At 36.3% G+C, this 18702-nt stretch overlaps 1 protein-coding gene across 1 annotated transcript; it reads left to right on the top strand.

Annotated features, from left to right (window-relative positions):
* The first annotated feature begins 7649 nt into the window (after positions 1-7649).
* On the top strand, positions 7650-17252 carry LOC126740494 (uncharacterized). The gene is made up of 3 exons (XM_050446526.1): positions 7650-7817; positions 16568-16708; positions 16764-17252. Exons 1-3 carry the CDS (start codon positions 7769-7771, stop codon positions 16982-16984), a joined length of 411 nt encoding a protein of 136 aa, XP_050302483.1. The 5' UTR covers positions 7650-7768; the 3' UTR covers positions 16985-17252.
* The last annotated feature ends 1450 nt before the right edge of the window (positions 17253-18702 follow it).

Genomic DNA, 18702 nt, shown 5'->3' with positions numbered 1-18702 from the left:
TTCTATTATGTTTTTGTATTGTCAATCTTTAGTCTTTAATAAAATCAATTTCACTTTTCAAGTATTTAATTTTTAACTTGATTATTATAAATACATATTACAAAATGTTTGACCTCTTATTTTCTATTCCACTTTTTACTGAAACTGGATCTGTTGCAAATCAAAAACGTGATCATCGGCGAATTTTGGATGAAGCCGCTCAAGTTGAAGTTATGGGTCATTTTGGAATAAATCCTAATCCTTCATTACGCAAAATTGTTGCTGCCACTGGTATTTCATTAGGCTCTGTTCACACAAACTTCATCCATTCAAAATGAAAATATTGCAAGAGTTAACCGAAGACGATTTCGATAAGCGAGTTGAGTTTTGTGAAAAAATAACTGAAGCGATTAATGATAATACTATTCATGTAAAGAATATCTGCTTCAGCGATTAATGCACATTTTATCTAAATGGATTTTTTAATAAGCATAACTGTAAATATTGGAGCAATGAAAATCCTCATGCATTTGTAGAAGGGCATACCCATCTTACTATAACGCAAAATTCCCCGCGAATAAGACAAACAAAACCACCCGTCCAAAAACGCACTAAACACCCATAAAGTTACTATTTACATTAAATAACTAAATAAAATCACATATCGCATATTCATTCCAGACGAGTGACTCACCATCATCAAGCAAAAACCTTAAACCTACATAAAATTATCTCTGAAACAATAATGCTAATAGATTGGCGAAGGCGTATAATTATTTCAACACGACAAAACCGCATTTAAGATGCTATTTAAAATAATCGTAAACGAGTTGGCGAAAGTGCCGGGCATATTTTAAATATTTCAATTATTTCAAATTGGCTCGGAACCCCGTTTAAGGATTTGCCGAGAATTATTTGCTTCAAACCGAGAAACCGGCGATAACGTTGCCAATAGAACCGCATTCTTCAATAATTCAATTATTTTTCACGGTATTTCTAGTGTGTTTTTAATAATCTTATATTTAATGAGTGTGTGATGCGGCAACATTGCATTCCGGCGCTTAATGGTGTGTATGAGAGTTTATTATACACTATACAGGATGATTGACGACCGACGGTACGTTACCTGTATATGGAAAACGGAACGTAGCATTTTTCTGAAAATTTGGAATCCATGGTAACAGACAACGCTCTTCTGTATAAAATATAGTCAGCACTTATATAGAAAAATGGCAACACTTTTGATTTTTTAAATGGAACACCCTATATATTTTTAGATATTTTGAGTTCCTACTTCATTTTAAGTTTTTTTTAATCATACCTCCTTATACGTATCTCTAGCGGTTTTCAAGAAAAAAATTATTTTGCGTGTTTTTGCTTAAAAACCAAGGTAGAGTCCCTAAAAACTCAAATTTTAAATATCACTTTAAAAAACCATCTTAATCAACCTTCCATAGGCTGATTTACTCAGCATTATACCGGGTCGTCGAAAATTAACTTAATATGTTTCATTTACTAAAATGGCGAAAAGTGCATTTCTTTAATTATGCTAATAACTTTAATTTAATATAACATATTTATATACTTAAGTAATCGCGTTTTAGAAACAAATACATATTTCCATTAAATTTGATGACAATTTTAAACATTTTAATTTTATAAAATCCTTCTTTGTCCTTTGTGTGTAAGTTTGCGTGTAAAAAATGGGCATCAAAAATGCCATATCCAGCTATTAGAAGAGCTACGACCTTGCGGATGGTCTCGTTGGATTCAGAACGACGAAACTAATACAAAACCGTTGGAATTTTCCCGATAGCTCCCACAGAAGCCGAGATATCGACCTTCAAAGTTTGGGTTTTTTCACTTTTCAGGTATACCCCCCCGTATCAAATTTTTTCACCAAAAATTGATTTTTTTCGAAATCAAACTAAGTATACCAGCGTCTTATTTGGGTCACCTAGATTACGAAAACACCGGGTTATAACAGGATCCGAGCAGAACTAAGGGAATGAGAGCACTTTGAAAATCCTGAAAAAGTCGTTTTCGACGTCCGTTTTTGAGGGCAAAAATGGGCATCAAAAATGCCATATCTCAGCTATTAGAAGAGCTACGACCTTGCGGTTGGTCTCGTTGGATTCAGAACGACGAAACTAAGACAAAACCGTTGGAATTTTCCCGATAGCTCCCATAGAAGCCGAGATATCGACCTTCAAAGTTTGGATATTTTCATTTTTCGGGTATACCCCCCCGTATCGAATTTTTTCACCAAAAATTGATTTTTTTCGAAATCAAACTAAGTATACCAGCGTCTTATTTGGGTCACCTAGATTACGAAAACACCGGGTTATAACAGGATCCGAGCAGAACTAAGGGAATGAGAGCACTTTGAAAATCCTGAAAAAGTCGTATTCGACGTCCGTTTTTGAGGGCAAAAATGGGCATCAAAAATGCCATATCTCAGCTATTAGAAGAGCTACGACCTTGCGGATGGTCTCGTTGGATTCAGAACGACGAAACTAAGACAAAACCGTTGGAATTTTCCCGATAGCTCCCATAGAAGCCGAGATATCGACCTTCAAAGTTTGGGTTTTTTCACTTTTCAGGTATACCCCCCCGTATCAAATTTTTTCACCAAAAATTGATTTTTTTCGAAATCAAACTAAGTATACCAGCGTCTTATTTGGGTCACCTAGATTACGAAAACACCGGGTTATAACAGGATCCGAGCAGAACTAAGGGAATGAGAGCACTTTGAAAATCCTGAAAAAGTCGTTTTCGACGTCCGTTTTTGAGGCCAAAAATGGGCATCAAAAATGCCATATCTCAGCTATTAGAAGAGCTACGACCTTGCGGTTGGTCTCGTTGGATTCAGAACGACGAAACTAAGACAAAACCGTTGGAATTTTCCCGATAGCTCCCATAGAAGCCGAGATATCGACCTTCAAAGTTTGGATATTTTCATTTTTCGGGTATACCCCCCCGTATCGAATTTTTTCACCAAAAATTGATTTTTTTCGAAATCAAACTAAGTATACCAGCGTCTTATTCTGATCACCTAGATTACGAAAACACCGGGTTATAACAGGATCCGAGCAGAACTAAGGGAATGAGAGCACTTTGAAAATCCTGAAAAAGTCGTTTTCGACGTCCGTTTTTGAGGCCAAAAATGGGCATCAAAAATGCCATATCTCAGCTATTAGAAGAGCTACGACCTTGCGGATGGTCTCGTTGGATTCAGAACGACGAAACTAAGACAAAACCGTTGGAATTTTCCCGATAGCTCCCATAGAAGCCGAGATATCGACCTTCAAAGTTTGGATATTTTCATTTTTCGGGTATACCCCCCCGTATCGAATTTTTTCACCAAAAATTGATTTTTTTCGAAATCAAACTAAGTATACCAGCGTCTTATTCTGATCACCTAGATTACGAAAACACCGGGTTATAACAGGATCCGAGCAGAACTAAGGGAATGAGAGCACTTTGAAAATCCTGAAAAAGTCGTTTTCGACGTCCGTTTTTGAGGCCAAAAATGGGCATCAAAAATGCCATATCTCAGCTATTAGAAGAGCTACGACCTTGCGGATGGTCTCGTTGGATTCAGAACGACGAAACTAAGACAAAACCGTTGGAATTTTCCCGATAGCTCCCATAGAAGCCGAGATATCGACCTTCAAAGTTTGGATATTTTCATTTTTCGGGTATACCCCCCCGTATCGAATTTTTTCACCAAAAATTGATTTTTTTCGAAATCAAACTAAGTATACCAGCGTCTTATTCTGATCACCTAGATTACGAAAACACCGGGTTATAACAGGATCCGAGCAGAACTAAGGGAATGAGAGCACTTTGAAAATCCTGAAAAAGTCGTTTTCGACGTCCGTTTTTGAGGCCAAAAATGGGCATCAAAAATGCCATATCTCAGCTATTAGAAGAGCTACGACCTTGCGGATGGTCTCGTTGGATTCAGAACGACGAAACTAAGACAAAACCGTTGGAATTTTCCCGATAGCTCCCATAGAAGCCGAGATATCGACCTTCAAAGTTTGGGTTTTTTCACTTTTCAGGTATACCCCCCCGTATCAAATTTTTTCACCAAAAATTGATTTTTTTCGAAATCAAACTAAGTATACCAGCGTCTTATTTGGGTCACCTAGATTACGAAAACACCGGGTTATAACAGGATCCGAGCAGAACTAAGGGAATGAGAGCACTTTGAAAATCCTGAAAAAGTCGTTTTCGACGTCCGTTTTTGAGGGCAAAAATGGGCATCAAAAATGCCATATCTCAGCTATTAGAAGAGCTACGACCTTGCGGTTGGTCTCGTTGGATTCAGAACGACGAAACTAAGACAAAACCGTTGGAATTTTCCCGATAGCTCCCATAGAAGCCGAGATATCGACCTTCAAAGTTTGGATATTTTCATTTTTCGGGTATACCCCCCCGTATCGAATTTTTTCACCAAAAATTGATTTTTTTCGAAATCAAACTAAGTATACCAGCGTCTTATTTGGGTCACCTAGATTACGAAAACACCGGGTTATAACAGGATCCGAGCAGAACTAAGGGAATGAGAGCACTTTGAAAATCCTGAAAAAGTCGTTTTCGACGTCCGTTTTTGAGGCCAAAAATGGGCATCAAAAATGCCATATCTCAGCTATTAGAAGAGCTACGACCTTGCGGTTGGTCTCGTTGGATTCAGAACGACGAAACTAAGACAAAACCGTTGGAATTTTCCCGATAGCTCCCATAGAAGCCGAGATATCGACCTTCAAAGTTTGGATATTTTCATTTTTCGGGTATACCCCCCCGTATCGAATTTTTTCACCAAAAATTGATTTTTTTCGAAATCAAACTAAGTATACCAGCGTCTTATTCTGATCACCTAGATTACGAAAACACCGGGTTATAACAGGATCCGAGCAGAACTAAGGGAATGAGAGCACTTTGAAAATCCTGAAAAAGTCGTTTTCGACGTCCGTTTTTGAGGCCAAAAATGGGCATCAAAAATGCCATATCTCAGCTATTAGAAGAGCTACGACCTTGCGGATGGTCTCGTTGGATTCAGAACGACGAAACTAAGACAAAACCGTTGGAATTTTCCCGATAGCTCCCACAGAAGCCGAGATATCGACCTTCAAAGTTTGGGTTTTTTCACTTTTCAGGTATACCCCCCCGTATCAAATTTTTTCACCAAAAATTGATTTTTTTCGAAATCAAACTAAGTATACCAGCGTCTTATTTGGGTCACCTAGATTACGAAAACACCGGGTTATAACAGGATCCGAGCAGAACTAAGGGAATGAGAGCACTTTGAAAATCCTGAAAAAGTCGTTTTCGACGTCCGTTTTTGAGGCCAAAAATGGGCATCAAAAATGCCATATCTCAGCTATTAGAAGAGCTACGATCTTGCGGATGGTCTCGTTGGATTCAGAACGACGAAACTAAGACAAAACCGTTGGAATTTTCCCGATAGCTCCCATAGAAGCCGAGATATCGACCTTCAAAGTTTGGATATTTTCATTTTTCGGGTATACCCCCCCGTATCGAATTTTTTCACCAAAAATTGATTTTTTTCGAAATCAAACTAAGTATACCAGCGTCTTATTCTGATCACCTAGATTACGAAAACACCGGGTTATAACAGGATCCGAGCAGAACTAAGGGAATGAGAGCACTTTGAAAATCCTGAAAAAGTCGTTTTCGACGTCCGTTTTTGAGGCCAAAAATGGGCATCAAAAATGCCATATCTCAGCTATTAGAAGAGCTACGACCTTGCGGATGGTCTCGTTGGATTCAGAACGACGAAACTAAGACAAAACCGTTGGAATTTTCCCGATAGCTCCCATAGAAGCCGAGATATCGACCTTCAAAGTTTGGGTTTTTTCACTTTTCAGGTATACCCCCCCGTATCAAATTTTTTCACCAAAAATTGATTTTTTTCGAAATCAAACTAAGTATACCAGCGTCTTATTTGGGTCACCTAGATTACGAAAACACCGGGTTATAACAGGATCCGAGCAGAACTAAGGGAATGAGAGCACTTTGAAAATCCTGAAAAAGTCGTTTTCGACGTCCGTTTTTGAGGCCAAAAATGGGCATCAAAAATGCCATATCTCAGCTATTAGAAGAGCTACGACCTTGCGGATGGTCTCGTTGGATTCAGAACGACGAAACTAAGACAAAACCGTTGGAATTTTCCCGATAGCTCCCACAGAAGCCGAGATATCGACCTTCAAAGTTTGGGTTTTTTCACTTTTCAGGTATACCCCCCCGTATCAAATTTTTTCACCAAAAATTGATTTTTTTCGAAATCAAACTAAGTATACCAGCGTCTTATTTGGGTCACCTAGATTACGAAAACACCGGGTTATAACAGGATCCGAGCAGAACTAAGGGAATGAGAGCACTTTGAAAATCCTGAAAAAGTCGTTTTCGACGTCCGTTTTTGAGGCCAAAAATGGGCATCAAAAATGCCATATCTCAGCTATTAGAAGAGCTACGACCTTGCGGATGGTCTCGTTGGATTCAGAACGACGAAACTAAGACAAAACCGTTGGAATTTTCCCGATAGCTCCCATAGAAGCCGAGATATCGACCTTCAAAGTTTGGGTTTTTTCACTTTTCAGGTATACCCCCCCGTATCAAATTTTTTCACCAAAAATTGATTTTTTTCGAAATCAAACTAAGTATACCAGCGTCTTATTTGGGTCACCTAGATTACGAAAACACCGGGTTATAACAGGATCCAAGCAGAACTAAGGGAATGAGAGCACTTTGAAAATCCTGAAAAAGTCGTTTTCGACGTCCGTTTTTGAGGCCAAAAATGGGCATCAAAAATGCCATATCTCAGCTATTAGAAGAGCTACGACCTTGCGGTTGGTCTCGTTGGATTCAGAACGACGAAACTAAGACAAAACCGTTGGAATTTTCCCGATAGCTCCCATAGAAGCCGAGATATCGACCTTCAAAGTTTGGATATTTTCATTTTTCGGGTATACCCCCCCGTATCGAATTTTTTCACCAAAAATTGATTTTTTTCGAAATCAAACTAAGTATACCAGCGTCTTATTTGGGTCACCTAGATTACGAAAACACCGGGTTATAACAGGATCCGAGCAGAACTAAGGGAATGAGAGCACTTTGAAAATCCTGAAAAAGTCGTTTTCGACGTCCGTTTTTGAGGCCAAAAATGGGCATCAAAAATGCCATATCTCAGCTATTAGAAGAGCTACGACCTTGCGGTTGGTCTCGTTGGATTCAGAACGACGAAACTAAGACAAAACCGTTGGAATTTTTCCGATAGCTCCCATAGAAACCGAGATATCGATCTTCAAAGTTTGGATATTTTCATTTTTCGGGTATACCCCCCCGTATCGAATTTATTCATCAAAAATTGATTTTTTTCGAAATCAAACTAAAAGGTAAAATAGTTTGACAATAAAGCGATGAATCAATCAATCAATTAATATGCAATTCACATGTTCAAAAGCAATCGCAACGGTAGACTTAAAATTAATAATCAATCAATTAATAAACCGACTCCATATCGCGACACATTTTGCACGATTTCCTTGTGTATTACGGTCCTGCATACAAAACAATTAAACAAACAAACAAGGTATCCATCATCTTTCAGTGATTTCCCCACTTCTATTCCCCCCATTCCTCCCCGTTTATTTTCTGGCTACGATCCAACGGAGAGGCCACCAAATAACAACAGAACAGACGTGCTACGAACGCGTTCCTTCGACCAACCGCTCGAATATTTCTTAAAAGAATTTCCAAAATGTTTAAAATCGTTTGTTTGTTTGCTTTTGTCGCATTCCTGCAGACGGGTAAGTTGTTGTTGACGTTCTCCGGTTTGTTTTTCACGTCTTACAAACGTACTAATAAAAATTCTGTTCACTCCTTCTGCTAAAAATAAATTGAACGTTATTTTTAAACGTTGTTTAGCGCAGTTTCAACAAACTATCGTGAATAATCAAACGAGAAAGCCCATGGGCGATGACATCATCATAATTTTTTTTTAATTCATTAAAATTCCTATTACGCAGCTACGTACCTATATGGGTTCGGTTCGAGAAAATTCTAGGTTTTATTTGTAAATAAACATTCGCTTATGTATTAAGTGGTTTCATTACTTTCTAAAAAAATCGTTAAATGTTCCACTTTACAGTGATGAGGACCAAATGGTCAGCGATCCGTGGATTTACACTTAAATTAATCTTAAGAAATTTTTTCTATAGTTTATTTGGGGGTAAAATGGGGTTGAATTATTTCACTTTGAGTGGAGCCCAAATGTCTGAAGGTCCAAATTGATATTCCAAAAGAGTAGGGGGAACCGAATCAATATCTCAATAGGAGACTCTAAAAAACTTCTTAGGTCCTTATAGAACTGTTTTCTTAATATTTTGCACTTTATTTCTTGGAGATATATAAGGTGGTTTTTGAATTATTATACTTTTAAATTTCACTTTAAGTGACGTACTTACTATCCAAAAAAGTGCGAGCATCCGTATAAATCAAGTCGAATTCATATGTTAATAGTGCGTGTTGCACATGAATATCTTACATAAGAAATAGGGAAGATATCAAGTTAATTGGTCATATTTCTAACTAGATCTACAAGTAGGTACTACCATTGTTCAAAATACTGATTTTCGCTTTAAAGGCATATAACTCTAGTAGTTTACCCTAAAAATTGTTATTAATGGATCTATTTTTCTAGTTGGATTTTCGAACCTCATCTGACACAATATTGCTTCTAACTTTGATTCTATGTCGACTCTTTTTTCGGGTTTTCACCATTTTGTATTCAAAAGTACGTAATGATAAAATATTTCTTTCACCAAGTTCCATTTACCAAGGCACTTACTATTATAGAACAATTATAATAACCCCTTGAAACCCTTTCATAAAAGGTTTCACTCTCATGGTAAACTTTATACAAAATACCAGTAAAGCCGTATATCAATTGAATAATTCACAAAATTATTAGAAAAGTCATGCTACTCTCAAGTTTCCTGACTACATAGACTCACTTTGGAATCGCATCAAACAGTGAGTTTAACAAGACAATATTCCTCTACTCACTGTACTTTACTATACATTAAGTGCAACCTTGAGGCCTAATTAATTAAAAATGTGTTCAAAGACTGCATGCATTCATCTCGCGAGTCCAATTAACCGACTAAATTGACACTTAATTAACCGAACTGGGTTACACTCTGTTGATGTTTTTAATTCGCGAATTTTTTAAGGCATATTACGATAATTTTAAAACAACTCGTACAATATTTACTTATTTCTGATATATTGTATACCTAAATTAGATTCGGTTAAGGTCAGCCTGTAAACGGCGAGGCCGATACGATTAGGTCATTGTTAAAAATAAAAATTTTAATGTGTTATTTATAACATATGAGTGATTAAACCTTCCCCCCTTTTCAGACCTTTTTACGCCACTGGTTGGTTTTATGGGGTTGTTTGTTTGTTATTTAGGCCAGAGGGAGGGTGGGGCCTAGGGGAGTGTTTTGTCCAGGATTTATTGGTTTGCCCTATTTTTCTTTATATATGTAGGAAGGAACAAAACTAGAGTTTAACAGGACCGGATTCACTCTATTTATGACATTAAGCCCAATGTGTATAGGGAAACGCATTCTCTAGCTCTGCATCAGGAGAGAAGTGCTTTAGGGTGGACTCTACTGTTTTATTTTTATCTATTACTTGTATACGTATCATACGTCATAAAATGTTAAAAAAATTATCGGTACCACGTACTAATAGTTATAACAAACTGGTGGTACCGGCGTGGGTTTATGGTCAAGGTTAATGCGTCAATTTTCAACAAAAAAAAAATTATTTACATGTAGGTGCTATTTAAAAAATAGCTCGAACGCATCGCACCGCGGCATATTCAAGGAAATTCCGTGGAAAACTTTGAAAATACCAATGCAATTTTCAATGATAATTGACCTTAAACGCCCTTAACCTATAAAGCAGGAGATTGAAAATGTCTATACAGAATGATCCAAATAAATGAATAGATGCCTAATTTAGTACTTTTTCGTAAATATACAGAGGGCATGATAGTTTTATTTATAATAAAAATTCCTGCAGTTTCAGAATCAGGGCAGTGAGACGCTTGATGAAGACACGTATAGATTTTTAATTAAAACTTGGTACTTTTTATGCTCTAAAACGAATTAAAACGTAATATTGAATTGTCTTTAGGAATGGGTAACACAGGGTGGGTGTGGGAAAAATTGCTCGCAAATTTGTTGTTTGTCAATTTTTTATAATTTCAGCAACAGAATTTCAAAATCCGAACTTTTTGAAGCAAATAAAGTACTCTAGTTGCACCTCGCTAGAACTAATCATTTTTTGAGAAAATGCTTTGGAAAATTTCATTAGAAATTCATTTCTTTATTTTAACGTTTATAAACGAGGAGCGGAAAAAATTGCCTATTATGTTTGTTAGTCCTCCAACAATTTGTTTTTTAGGTTGGCATAATGTTAAGTGCAAGGGCCTCATTCTTATCATTACCAGTGTGTCTAAAACCTTAGATGCCAGGACCTTAGACCTTAATTGATTCTAATTTTGAATAAATTAATTTTCAATTCCAGGCACAATTAAAATTTTTCAGCAACCACTAGGTTTAGATGAATGAAATCTACAATAGAATATTAAGAAAATGTTGTTTTAAAAACTTTGTTAAGGTTTTCAAGAAATTGGAGGAGAACCTTTGAAATTATTGACCTTTATTGACTCCTACTTCAAATAAATTGATTTTCAAGCCTAGGCTTTTCAAAAATTCAAATTTTTCATTAACTACCAGGTATAGATGAACAAAATATATAGTAGAGTATTAAGAAAACATTGTTTTACAAATGTTGTTAATTACTTTAATTAATTAGAACAGAAGCCTTGAAGCTATTGACCTTTATTGAACCCTACTTCGAATAAATTAATTTTCAAGCCCAGGAGTCTTAAAAATTCAAATTTCTCAGCAACCACCAGGTATAGATGAAATAAAATCTACAGTAAAGTATTAAGAAAACATTGTTTTACAAACATTGTTAAGGGCTTTAATTAAATTGAACAGAAGCCTTAAACCTATTGACCTTTATTGATCCCTACTTCGAATAAATTGATTTTCAAGCCTACGCGTCTCAAAAATTCAAATTTCTCATCAACTAGAAAGTATAGATGAATGAAATCTACAATAGAATATTAAAAAAGCCTTGTTTCAAAAACTTTCCTAGGGTTTTAAGAAACTGGAAGAGAACCTTTGAAATTATTGACTTTTATTGATCCCTACTTTGAAACTGACTTTTGTTTAACATAAGTTACACGTTAATCTAAAAGATTCATGCCTATTTGCCTAACTTGAGTATTTCTTAAAATTTAATGGCTACTTTATGCAAAGAGCAGGTGGCTTTTGCGTGGAGTGTGGTGGGTTTACTCAGGCTCCCACGGGATGTATGCTCTGCAGCAGCATTTGGAACTGCTGCTGCATTGAGGCGAAGAACGCTTGTAGCATTGCGTTTGGTTCTGTACCTAGCGGAGGGGGGACGGCAGCTGCGACTTCTTGCGGTGGTGTGTGTGGTGCGGCAAGGCGGCTGTTGTCCTGGGTGCCCCAGGTAAACGGGCGATCCCGTTTGTCAGCTTTTGCCTTTAGGATCTGCTTCGGATTCCTGGTGCATCCCAGGTAGTTGGCAGTATGTGGGCACCCACAGTTGGCACATGTGGCTGGCTGGTCGCGCTGTTTGGTGCACTCGGCGGAGGCGTGAAGTTGGCCACACTTCACGCACTTGTGTGCCGCCGTGCACCTGTCCTGGGCGTGTCCATGGAGCTGGCACCTGTGTATATACTGTATTCTCCTGGACTTGGCTTCTACCCTTATCTTCACGCCGCGTAGCTCCGTAAGCGAGAAGTTTGCCTTCTCTTCTCTGGGGAGTTGCACCAGGACCAGTGGTGTGGGCTGCCTGTTCCTGTTAAAGTACCGTGCCGCTGAGTGAGGGTGGAAGCCTAGCATCCTCAGGTCATACTTTCGGCCGACCAATGCTCGGAGGACGATGTATAGCCTTCTCTCCTCTGGCAGGGAGAAGGAATGGCACTTTTGAGGATTTCCTGGGTGACTCTGTAGTCCGTGATGGACTGAGGGTGGATTTTTATTCCGTCGCGAGTGTTTACAACATGGCCGGTTGTACTCCTTTGGACTTCAGGACGGCGGCGACTTCCTCGAATTTTGTCTTCTCCCTTATGACGATCGGAGGGATCTTGGTCCTACGGTTTGTTGGAGCTGGCTCGGGTTTGGGCTCTGGCGGAGTGTTCCTGAACCCAGCCCTAGAGGTGGAGGTGGTGGCAGCGGGAGCTTGGTCGGGTGGCGCGATGGATGGCGTCTTCCTCGGGACCGTCTCCGGGTCCGAGGTCTTCCTTCTCTTCCTCCTACTGACGACAGGTTGGAACCCCTCGTCTTCGTCCTGGAGACCTGCTGGAGTCGCAGTGTAGGAGCTAGGCTCCTGTGCTGGGAGTTCGGCCATCTCGATGAACTCGTGTATGGAGTGTTTCCCGGGCGTTAGGGGGTGCTTCGACTGCGGGACTGGCCTGTACCGCAGCGGAAGCGGACGGCAAGGCGGATTCGAGAGCCTTTATCCGGCTCTTGAGTGCCTTGGTTGTCTTGTGGAAGATCTGGCGGAGGGCGTTCATCTCCTGCTCGTGTTTTCTCTTCACGCTTCTCATCAGGACTTCGTAGAAGTATGTTAACTCCTCCTGGTTTGACGGGGTGGTCTGTAAAACGGCCAAATCCGCTTTCAGTTCGGCCTCGTCTTGTGGCGTTTCCTCTTCCTCGTTCGTGTTACAGAACTCCGAGAAGTCCTCGTCGTCCTCCAACAGGAAGGAAGAATTTTCGTCTAGTTTGTGAGCCATAGCAGACTCGGTCGTCGGGTAGAAGTACAGCGGGGTCGGTCGCACTGGTGCACTCGGTACAGCGGAACTGGTTCAGAGAACACTTCGGCCTTAACTGCAGGTGATCTGCACTCAACGGAGGACGAACTCTGTCTGTATTGATCCCTACTTTGAATAAATTGATTTTTAAGCACGGGCGTCTTAAAAATTAAAATTTCTCAGCAACCACCAGGTTTAGATGAATAAAATTTACAGTAGAGTATTAAGAAAATATTGTTTTACAAACTTTGTTAAGGGCTTTAATTAATTAGAACAGAAGCCTTGAAGCTATTGATCTTTATTGACTCCTACTTCGAATAAATTAATTTTTAAGCCTACACTTCTCAAAAATTCAAACTTTTCATTAAGTACCAGGTATAGATGAATGAAATTTACAGTAGAATATTAAGAAAACTTTGTTTTAAAAACTTTCTTAAGAGTTTCAAGTGATTGGAAGAGAACCTTTAAAATTATTGACCTTTATTAATTCCTACTCCGAATAAATTGATTTTCAAGCCTAGGCGTCTTAAAAATTAAACTTTCTCAGCAATTAATAGGTTTAGATGAGTGATAACTACATTGTTAAGGAACAAACATTGTTAAAGCCTGTAATTAATTAGATGTTCAGTTTTCTTAAATTTTACAACACTTTGAATCAAATAGTTCATTCTTCATTCGATTTCAAATTTTCATTAAACTTTAAACTTTAACTCAATTTCGCTTGGCTCACTGTGTAGAAACGGTTAGTTAAAGTATTTCTATTCAAATGCATCCAAAAGAATGTTTTGAGGCCTTATAAAAAGGTGCGCGTCCAACATACTGGACCAGTTCGTTGAAACCCATTATCAGAAGAAGTAGTAAATTCGCTAAACCGCATCGCTCACGCATCTAGTACCACCCGATACCATCCCGTGTTTGTGGGATAAACCTCATTTCGTACTGAGAAAAAGCTAACGCGAGTGAAAAACTGTAATCGAGAGAAAACCAGGTAACGTCTCACAACCATTAATTGTCAAAAAACAATAAATACAGTCCACTTTTCTCAACAGTGAGCTTTCGATACAGTACTTTCTTCGCAAAAATAGAAATCAAATAGACATTAAAAAAGAAGCCTTGAAGCTATCGACCTTTCTTGATCCCTACTTCGAATAAATTGATTTTCAAGCCTATAGGCGTCTTAAAAATTTAAATTTCTCAACAACCACCAGGTATAGATGAATAAAATCTACAATAGAATATTAAGAAAACCTTGCTTTAAAAACTTTTTTAAGGGTTTTAAGAAATTAGAAGAGAACTTTGAAATTATTGACCTTTATTGACTCCTACTTCGAATAAATTGATTTTCAAGCCTAGGCGTTTCAAACAGTCAAATTTCTCATCAAGTACCAGGTATAGATGAATGAAATTTACAGTAGAATGTTAAGAAAACCTTGTATTATAAACTTTGTTAATGGCTTTAATTAATTAGAACAGAAGCCTTGAAGCTATTAACTTTTCTTGATCCCTACTTTGAATAAATTGATTTTCAAGCATAGGCGTCTCAAAAATTCAAATTTCTCATCAACTACCAAGTATCGGTGAATCAAATCCATAGTAGAATATTAAGAAAAAGTTGTTTTACAAACATCATTAAAGGTTTCAAGTACTTGGAAGAGAACCTTTGAAATTATTGACTTTTATTGATTCCTACTTCGAATAAATTAATTTTCAAGCCTAGGCGTTTTAAACATTAAAATTTCTTAGCAACTACCAGGTATAGATGAATGAAATTTATAGTAGAATATTAAGAAAACTTTGTTTTATAAACTTTGTTAATGGCTTTAATTAATTAGAACAAAAGCGATGAAGCTATTGACCTTTATTGAACCATACTTCGAATAAATTGATTTTCAAGCCTAGGCGTTTCAAAAATTCAAATTTCTTAGCAACCACCAGGTATAGATGAAATAAAATCTACAGTAGAGTATTAAGAAAACATTGTCTTACAAACTTTGTTAAGGGCTTTAATTAATTAGAACAGAAGGAGAAATTGGGTTCTAATGATGAATTTAAAAAAAAGTTATTTTTAAGGAACCAATTGTCTATATCTCAGTAATTAAGCGAGATAGAGACTTAAAAATTTGAACACTAATTCTTTGAATAAAATTATTAGACACCTATTTCAGGGTTTTTTTCAAAAAAAATTTTAAATGGAGAAATTGGGTTCTAATGATGAATTAAAAAAAAAAGTTATTTTTAAGGAACCAATTGTCTATATTTCAGTAATTAAGCGAGATAGAGACTTGAAAATTTGAACACTAATTCTTTGAATAAAATTATTAGACACCTATTTCAGGGTTTTTTTCAAAAAAAATTTTAAATGGAGAAATTGGGTTCTAATGATGAATTAAAAAAAAAAGTTATTTTTAAGGAACCAATTGTCTATATTTCAGTAATTAAGCCAGATAGAGACTTGAAAATTTGAACACTAATTCTTTGAATAAAATTATTAGACACCTATTTCAGGGTTTTTTTCAAAAAAAAATTTTAAATGGAGAAATTGGGTTCTAATGATGAATTTAAAAAAAAAAGTTATTTTTAAGGAACCAATTGTCTATATCTCAGTAATTAAGCGTGATAGAGACTTGAAAATTTGAACACTAATTCTTTGAATAAAATTATTAGACACAAGCTATTGATCTTTATTGACATCTTAAGAGAACATTTGAAATTATTAATATTTATTGACTTCTCCTTTGATTAAATTGATTTACAAGTTCAGGCGTCTTCAAAATTAAAATTTCTCAGCAACCACCAGGTGTAGATAAATAAAATTTACAGTAGAACATTATTCTATAACCTTTGTTAAGTTAAAAATTTAAATGTCGAAGTACCAGGATTTTAATCACAGTACCTCCAATAATACATTGTACATACTTTGCATTTATCAGAATTCACTTGGAGATGTTTTCTCTATCTGGAGCTTAAACAATACATATTCACGTACTGTAAAGAGTTCAGCGTAAACTTTGCAGGTACATTCACTACAGGTTTAACAATTATTTCATTATGAGACTCTCTGCTCAATACCTGATTTTGAAACAGAATATATTAAAAATTATCTATAGGTTAGTTCACTTCACATGTACGATCTCTCTATGCAAGTTCTATTGAAACTCTCCATGTAAATTTGTACAGGATAAGATATACCACAAATTAATCAATGAGGTACATGGGCTTGATTTCTTTCAACCTTTGAAGTTTTTTAAAGTTAATGATTTTTTTTTCTTTTTTGTTGTTTAATTTTGACTGTTGTTACTTAAGCTTGTATTAAGTTACTTCTATAATTTTGTATTGGGCTTGACCTGTTAATAAATAAATAAATATAAAGGAGATTAAGAGATTTTTCTTAAACCAAAACGAGAACAGTAAGATACTTAAAAATGTACATACAGGATGATTAGAAGAAATTATTAGTCCTACTTCAGCATTGTTTGACTAACATTCAAGGGGTTCATAAAATTGATTTTTTTTTAATCCCTGTGACTCCCAAAACGAATTCAATGAGGTTCTTCTTTAATGTTATATGTTTTGTAAATGTTTATACAATATAATTAAATAAATAATAATGATAATAAAAAAACCTTTTTTTTTTAGCTACTGCTCTGCAATGCTACACCTGCGACCCCAAATCGTGCGAAAACGAAATGTCCAAATGGACCAAAGTGGCGAACTGTGGCAGTCAGGTTGCCTTCCCCGATAAACAGACCGGAGCATGCTTAAAAACCAAATATATGGGTGAGCATGGAGACGTTATTTCTTGTGCATAAAAATTTCAATTTTTTTCCCCCAGATAAACTCACCAACAAGGAGGTGACCGTCAGAAAGTGCATATTGGCGGACAAAATGGCCGACGGAAAAGTCAGTTTCGCGTGCAAAGACACCGAAGGCAAAGTGTCTGTGTGCGAAGTGTGCAACACCGATTGGTGCAATTCCGCCCCGGCTGTCAGTGTTAGTTTCGTCACTTTCTTGGGTGTTGTTGCTGCATATTTTGTTCCCAAGTATTTCTTGTAAGAGAAGAAATGAGGGTTTTGGTGTTGAATATTAAGGTCAGGTCTCTGTATAGTGATTTCTTAATGCAGGTTAATATTATCTATAGGTAGTAGATGTTAAGCTTTCGTGTGAATATAGAATGTAGATTTATTCAGTTATAAAGAGATTATTATTTTTTTTAAGTTAAATTATTAAGGGTTTTATTGTTCTTTTCAAGAGTTGTTCTGTTTTTATATTTAATTTGATTTGTATTTACTGTTTTTCAATAAATCGTTTTATTAATTTCAAATTATGAGAGTATCACTAACCTGTGACCCAATTTACATTGTTTTTAAAATAAATAAATAAATTATTTTAAATAGTCACACACTTAAGGAGATAATGAAACTAAAGTTATTTTAATTTAACTACTATACTATACAGTGAAAGTATGAATCAGAATATTAGCAAAATGTATATACAGGGTGTTCATTTGAAAACTTCCCACCACGGATTTATCGAAAACGACTGTATAAAAAAAACGTCGAAATACGTCAAAAGGTTTGTCAAAGGGGATAACTTTCTAACCTAAAATTACTTCACCCCCTTTCAGCCTCTGCCCACCAGAGTCATCCCATTAAAAATTTTCAAAAACATGTTGTAGGATATCATTGCAGCTGTCGATGATGCGTTGACGAAGTTCATCAAAACTTTCAGGTTGGGGAGTAAACACAATAGATTTCAAATGACCCCATAGAAAAAAGTCTAACGGCGTTATATCAGGAGAACTAGCAGGCCATTGTATAGGCCCTCTTCGCCCTATCCATTTATCTGGAAACTCGTCTAAAATATATTTCCAGCAATATGGCGCTTCTCCTCACCATGTTCTTCCCGTTCGCGTAATTACATACTATACTACAGCACAGAGCACCATAGAACTCGGCGGCTCTGCACTGCAGTATAATATGTAGTTGAGAAATGCGCTTATTTATCACTACATACTATACTACGCTCCAGAGCATTAGAAAGAAAAATGTTTTTGTGATGTCTTTGGTGCTGTAAAATTGGTAGTAACACATTTAATTATTGTGTAATTATTTATGTTGTTATTATTATTGAATTTTGTTTTTTTTGCTGGCGATTTCGATATACAAGATAAAATATGTTTAAATATTTAATGAATATGATGCGACTGGAAAATTTGAAAATAAATACCTAATGTTATGAGAGTGTGTTGTATTTTAAGAATTTTAATAGTGGCTTCTGGGCTTTTAAAGGTACGTAAATACGTACGCGTAAAACGTAATTTTTTTAGTCCATTCCTAAATTTGGTTTAGTTTTAAAATATAGCTTTTGCTTCAGAATCTGCTTGCATGGATAATACAAGGGAATAAACTTTTCTGAAATAGCGAAAAAATGCCCTTATGTTGGTAAAAATGTTCAACGTAGCCACACGTTGAACCACAAAATAGTAATAGCGCAAAAGTTGATTTATATTATTCTGCAATTCATATGAATTAAGAACTAAATTAAAGACTCCTTCAGTGGTTAAGCTTGACTACGTTAAGTATTGTTCTAAAGTTTGCTTTTAATGTTTTTGGAATTTTAGAATAGTTTGCAAGCTCTTTAGAATTAGGTGTAACAAGTAAGGATACGACTGTAAGAGATTATTTTATTAGATTAATTTTAATAGAAAAATAAGACAGATTTATCAGTCTACCAAACTTTATGTTAATCTTATTATCTAATTAGTTGTATTA

Source organism: Anthonomus grandis, chromosome 9 (genome assembly GCF_022605725.1).
Source record: "Anthonomus grandis grandis chromosome 9, icAntGran1.3, whole genome shotgun sequence".
In the NCBI taxonomy this organism is placed as follows: Eukaryota; Metazoa; Arthropoda; class Insecta; order Coleoptera; family Curculionidae; genus Anthonomus; species Anthonomus grandis.
Note: the sequence above shows the minus strand (reverse complement) of the source record. Positions and strands in the feature narration are given on the sequence as shown.

Excerpts from the sequence above, each read along its gene's own strand:
- LOC126740494 (XM_050446526.1), top strand. The coding sequence starts at position 7,769 with ATGTTTAAAATCGTTTGTTTGTTTGCTTTTGTCGCATTCCTGCAGACG. Across the intron at positions 7,818-16,567 it reads TGTCGCATTCCTGCAGACGG|CTACTGCTCTGCAATGCTAC; the intron begins GTAAGTTGTTGT and ends TTTTTTTTTTAG. Across the intron at positions 16,709-16,763 it reads CTTAAAAACCAAATATATGG|ATAAACTCACCAACAAGGAG; the intron begins GTGAGCATGGAG and ends TTTTTCCCCCAG.